Source organism: Vombatus ursinus, unplaced genomic scaffold (assembly GCF_900497805.2).
Source record: "Vombatus ursinus unplaced genomic scaffold, bare-nosed wombat genome assembly UNPS02014841.1, whole genome shotgun sequence".
NCBI classification, from domain to species: domain Eukaryota; kingdom Metazoa; phylum Chordata; class Mammalia; order Diprotodontia; family Vombatidae; genus Vombatus; species Vombatus ursinus.
The window spans coordinates 22,201,830-22,207,829 of NW_020954619.1; the positions used below are offsets into that span (position 1 = coordinate 22,201,830).

General features: G+C 42.3%; 1 protein-coding gene and 1 non-coding gene across 3 annotated transcripts in view; one reads left to right on the top strand and one right to left on the bottom strand.

Annotated features, from left to right (window-relative positions):
* The window catches only part of GATA4 (GATA binding protein 4), a 106,300-nt gene extending 101,968 nt beyond the window's left edge, over window positions 1-4,332 (top strand). For both annotated transcript variants that reach the window (XM_027840270.1, XM_027840269.1), the window contains exons 6-7: window positions 204-346; window positions 2,663-4,332. In XM_027840270.1, the coding sequence (XP_027696071.1) occupies window positions 204-346; window positions 2,663-2,845 (326 nt within the window). In that variant the 3' untranslated portion in view covers window positions 2,846-4,332. The remainder of the gene's footprint in view (window positions 1-203; window positions 347-2,662) is intronic.
* Window positions 4,333-4,648: 316 nt separating this feature from the next.
* On the bottom strand, window positions 4,649-4,750 carry LOC114026749. The gene has a single exon (XR_003567158.1). It is a non-coding gene; the product is annotated as a U6 spliceosomal RNA (small nuclear RNA).
* Window positions 4,751-6,000: the final 1,250 nt, after the last annotated feature.

Sequence of the window (6,000 nt, forward strand, 5' to 3'; positions counted from 1 at the left end):
CTATACTGATACGACCCTCCTGATTTCTGGCCTCTTTCTGGCCATAATCCATCCCATCCTTCCCTCACATAATCATAAAGTCTCTTTCTGTAACCAGCAATGCCATTGTTATCTGCCTCCTGCCCTTCTTAGAGGAGATGTATCCCTCTTTGTCTCTGTCACTCTGCCTGAGGGTCACTGCTGTGTGTGTGCCTTGTTTCTAGGTCCCCCAGGTAGTGAGAGTCTTACTCCCACCACCAGCACTGCCAGCAGCTCTAGTAATACCACTAACACTGAGGAGATGCGTCCCATCAAAACAGAGCCAGGGATCTCCTCCCATTATGGACATACCAGCCCCATGTCTCAGGTAAGTATGGCAAGTGAGATGGGAGGAGGCTCCCTAGTGGGCAGATAACCCCAGGATTAAACATAGCTTTGATGAAATATGAGGAATGCAATTTAACCAGAAAACTTTGACCTTGAACTAGAATTGAAGCAAGGCCTCAGTGAGCGATGGGGTTGCCCTGTGATGAGTATTATAAATATCAGGGCTTATTGTTTTATAGTATATATTTATATTGGGACTGTAGGGAAATTCCCCACTTTGGTTCAGCATCCAGCTTATTGTCATTTTAAGGAGGCAGCATGGTGTAGTAGAAAGAGTACTGGATTTGAAGTCAGATGATCTGGGTTCAAATCTCAGCTCTACTACTTATTACCTATATGATCATGGGCCAGTGTTTTAACCTGTCTGAGCCTAAAATTCCTCTTCTGGAAAATGAGGAGATTGGGCCAGATGAGGAGCTCCAAGGTCCTGTCCAGTGGTAAATCCCATGTTCCATTAATGTGGGGAGGTGGACCTTCAAAAGATGAATTGGCTCCTCCACATTTTATTGTTCAGTTGTTTTCCAGTCTTTTCTGACTCTTTGTGACCTCATTTGGGGTTTTTTAGGCAAAGATACTGGAATGGTTTGCCATTTCCTTCTCCATTTCTTTTTACAGATGAGGAACTGAAGCAAACGAGGTTAAGTGACTTGTTCAGGGTCACATAGCCAGTAAGTGTCTGAGGGCACATTTGAACTCAGCAAGATGAGTCTTCCTGACTCCAGGCCCAGCACTGTATCTACTGTGCCACCCAGCTGCCCCCTTTCTTTAGTAGAACGGCCTTTACCATTGTTTCAGAAGTGTCCTGTCCCTATTCTGTGATCCAGGCTCAGGACTGCCCTAGTTCTTCTGGATTCCTTGGCAACCACTGTGAACTGGTTTTCCTGTTTCATCTTGGGGCTAGATTAGGTGATGGAAAACCCACATTCCTTGTCGAATCCACTTGCCCTTTTCTTTGGATTACATGAGGGAGGGTTCAACATTCCTAACTGCCTTTGTATTCTTGGGGTCAGTGGGGCTTTGGTCCTTCTGAGTGAGAGAAGCCTTGAGCATCTTACATAGGAATTGAAGGGAAGGGTCCTCACTGCTAAGTGCATACATGCCAGAGGTTCAGTTGTCTTTCACTGTAGCCAGATCACATAATGATGATGATGATGATGATGATGATGATGACAAAAATTAATATTTATATAGCACTTACTATGTACTAGGCATTGTGCTAAGCATTTTTCAATATTATCTCATTTGATCCTCACAACAACTCTGAGAGGTAGGTGATATTATTATCCCCATTTTACAGATAAGGAAACTGAGGCAAAGAGGTAAAATGACTTGCCCAGGGTCACATAGCTAGTAAATATCTGAGGTCACATTTGAACTCAATTCTTCCTAACTCCAGCATTCAATCCACTGCACCACCTAGCTGCCAGTAGACATCACTGTGTGTCTGATAGCTGCATTGGTTCCTTCTAAGACTTCTCCCTTTGTCATACAATGCTTATCCTATCAAGGCACCATTTTGATACTCTTTATCAAAGCAATATGGTATATATGAGATTCTGGATTCTGAAGACTTGTGTTCAAGACCTGGTTTCAATAACTGTAATCTGTGACATCACAACCTCTTACTATCAGCTTCTTCACCTGTGAAATGGGCACAATAACACTTGTCCTATCTCTCTCATAGGCTTATTATGAGGATAAAATGAGACAATGCAGGTGAAAACTCCTTGTGGCCATGGAGAATGTCATACCTCAATGTTGAAGATAGATTTCAGTGCTGGAAGGAGACCTTAAAGGTCATATCATCTAACCCCCATCATTTTACAGATGAGAAAACTGAGACCCAAAGAGAAATGATTTGCCCAACGTCTCACAAGAGTCTAGTGCAAAGCTGAGATTTTAACCCAAATTATCTGACTGCAAATCCAACCCATTGTCCACTGGGATGGTAGGGGCAGAGAAAGCAATAAACACCATGCCAAGCTACCTTTATTCAATGGACCCAGCTAGGAGAGGGACAGATTGGTTTGCCTTTCATTTTGCTTTTTCCCTTTTCCTCATCCTTTTTCTTTAATCCACTTGCCAGAGGCTTGGGTCTGCCCAAGCTTTTAAGATATGGTAAGTGGCTGAGAATTAAGGGCTTCCGAAGAGAAATAATTTAAGCCACAAGTCAAGGGTCTCCATGTGGCATGAGCCCTGTGATTAAAATTCCACTTTGAACTCTCCCATCCCAGATATTTTGTAGCCTTCTGTGATGAACTCTCTTTCACTTCATCCTTTCACTTTTTGTTTCTAGTCATTCTCAGTCAGCTCGATGTCTGGCCATGGGGCTTCTATCCATCCAGTTCTGTCAGCCCTGAAGATCTCTCCTCAGGGCTACCCATCTCCAGTCAGCCAGTCCCCACAGACTGGAACCAAGCAGGACTCCTGGAATAGCCTTGTTTTAGCTGAAAGCCATGGGGATATCATCACTGCATAATCTCACCTCTTTCTCCACCTCAGACTCCTCATATGGACTCCGGGATTTTGGAAGCCAGGGAAGAGAGAGATTTGGGGCTTTCTGTAGCCAGAATTCCCAGTCCTTCCCTTGATGAGACTGACTCCAGAAGAATGATTTGGAAGAAACTTAAAAGGCTACTTGGGTAGGAAAACTGGAAAGAGCCTGGATCATCGAGTACAGAGACCTACCTTCCACAGACCAAATGGGGAAAGCTTCTTCATTGTAGTCAGAGACCATTTCTCACATGACTTCCTCCTACAAGATTTCCTGATAGGAAGATCTTTTCCTTTTACCATTTCACTCCCATGACCTAAGACTTGAGGCTTTGCCTGGAATACAAAGCCATGCCAGAGAAGAAGGTCTGATTGGGCACTGCCCCCTCAGCTGAGCTCAGTGACTTGGAGATGACAAGGTTTTGGAGGTGGGAGGATCTTTCTGCAAGCCAGTGATTCTTATTCCCATACTCTCTGAACCTTCACTTATGATGCAGCTCTCATGTATAATGTAACATGTACCTTCCTTGCCTCCTCTCAGGCTTTTTCAAAGGTTCTGGACCAAGTTATGTGTATAATGATGAGATATTAACTGGCTTAAATGTTTGACTCTGATTTTTTTAAATGGAAATCTTCTACCTGGCAGGGAAAAGCCTCAAGAGAGTTGAAAAAACATCCCCTAGAGGAAAGCACTGAGTGTGACCCGTTGGAAAGCCTCCACTGTGAGCTTCTCTGGAATTGGTCTTTTTTCCTTCCCTACCTTACCCTATTACTGCTGTCCTAGAATACTGCTGATTCAAAGAGGGCCCCAGGGCCCCATAGAGACTCTTTACCATGATCTTTTTTCCTTTTTCATAAACAGTGCTGTAACTGTCTATGACATTACCTAACCCTGACCCAAAAGAATCTACCAGTAGCAAAGAGCATCTTTAAAACAAGGTTCAATTTTAATCTCCCATTTTGTTCCCTTCCATGAAGGATGGATGCCCATACCCCTCTGACCCCACAGACCTGTTAACGTTGTCTTAAGGTGAGGTTGCTGTAAAATCAGTATTTAACTAATAAATTTATCTCTGCTAACCTTTCTATTCTCTTTCCCTTTCAGAGGCCTTTATTTTGTAAAGTTTGCTGTTGCCATTTGGCAGGGAAATTCCAATTACAGAGCCTATCCTTATGGTTTCTGCACAGGTTAGACACTACAACACTCCTTCCTTTATAACTTTTTGACATAGATATCCACTTTATATAGGGCATGGTGTAGAGAAAGCTAAAGACTTGAGTCCAGAAACCTGTGCTTTAGTCACAATTCTACTACTATTTGGCTGGTATGACCATGGACTATACCCCCCCTTAGTTGACCTCAATTTGTCCTCTGTAAAATTGGGAGAATTGAACTAGATTCTGCCATAACTAGGACAGAATGAAAAGGCTTTGCCCCAGGGTGCCAATATTCAAGGGACATACTTTCTCCAATGCAGCCCTTTATCCTCCCAGCAACATGCCTTGCCCTAGCAGCTTCCTCCCTTCTCTCTTCTGGCCCAAGGCTGCCATACCTCTAGAGGTTAGTCCTGCCTCTCTCCCAATGTCCATCTTCTTCTTAAACACAGCGAGGGTAGATTGTCCTCTAATGCACCACCGTAATTCACCTCAACTGAATTTGCCTTAGGAAACAAATCCTACCTAGGCGTGTGGAACGAGATAATCTCTGAGGTCTCCATCAAATCTACAATGTTATGATTTTATGGAGAAGAAAGTAAAGTATGGATGTGGGCAACATTTTTTTTCTTTTAAAAATATGGAACACTTCATGAATTCCTATGTTATTCTTGAGCAGAGATCATGCTCATCTTCCCTTTAACATTACAATTTTAGTAAGTGCAGCTGAAGCAACCACATGGACACATTTTCAAAAACACTTGACAGAAACCCTCAGTTTTTAGGTTCATTGTTGTTGGTTGATTTTTTTGTTGTTGTTGTTGTTAATTGCTTTGTGCCCCACCTCCTCAAACAAACAAACAAACAAACCACTACAATTCTTGCTTTTTTTCACTTAAAACTATCATGGTTTGATCCAAATAAGCAACCCCTATAAAGCAAAGATATGGAGAGGGGTCAGAAGAGGGGAATTATGACACTATCTGTTTTTTGACTCAACTGGATTTTTTTTTTTTTGAGACATTCTAAGTGACCCCATTTTGGGGTTTTCTTGGAAAAGATACCGGAGTGGTTCCCTATTTCCTTCTCCAGCTTATTTACAGATAAGGAAACTGAGGCAAACAGGGTTAAATGACTTGCCTAGGGTCACAGTTAGTAAGTGTCTGAGGTCAGATGTGAATTCAGGTCTTCCTGACTCCCAGGCTGGTGTTCTATCCACTGTGCCACCTTACTGCCCTGGTAACCTGATTTTTTTTTTTAAAGTAAGAAAGTAGAATCTGTGAATCATCATACAGTAAGCTTAACTCCAATTCCTGGCAGATTTCTAGAATGTATTACTAAAAGACATTTAGAGAACATCTAGAAAAGGAAATGATCACCAAGAAATCAGCATGGTTTTATTAAAAATCGTTCATGACAGACTTTATTTCTTTCCTGTTTTGACATGGTAGCTAGACTGGTAGATCAGGGAAATGCTATTGATGTTTAACCCGAGAAGGGGTACTGCAAAGACTTTACTTAGATTTTAGCAAAGCTGAAAGTCAAATGCTTTGTTAGCTTATGTTATCATCCTCTTCATAAGAAAAAACATCTATGCCACATAGGCTAGGTATTTTTTCCTTAAACTGTGTTGAAACCACCCTGAAAACGTAATCAGCCCAGTTAGCTTAAGCTCAGCTCATTGGCATTACTTCCTGGTGGTACAAAAGCCAGCGTATGAAAATCCTGGAGCTCCTCCTTCTGGCTACATACAAGTCTCTGACTAGCCAGCCCTCCAATATAGCCAAGCAAGGATGCTGTGTTCAACCAAATCAATGTTGTATCCATGTTGAATATCCTTTCTATGCTATGGCTAAGTAAATTTCCTTTTATGAACTATTAGATGGTCTATAAGTGTCTCATTTCATTCCAATCCTGAAGCTCAAACACTAGAGGCCTAGATCAGGCCTGGCCTACAACATTTGGTGTTGGTTGGCAGGATTGGAG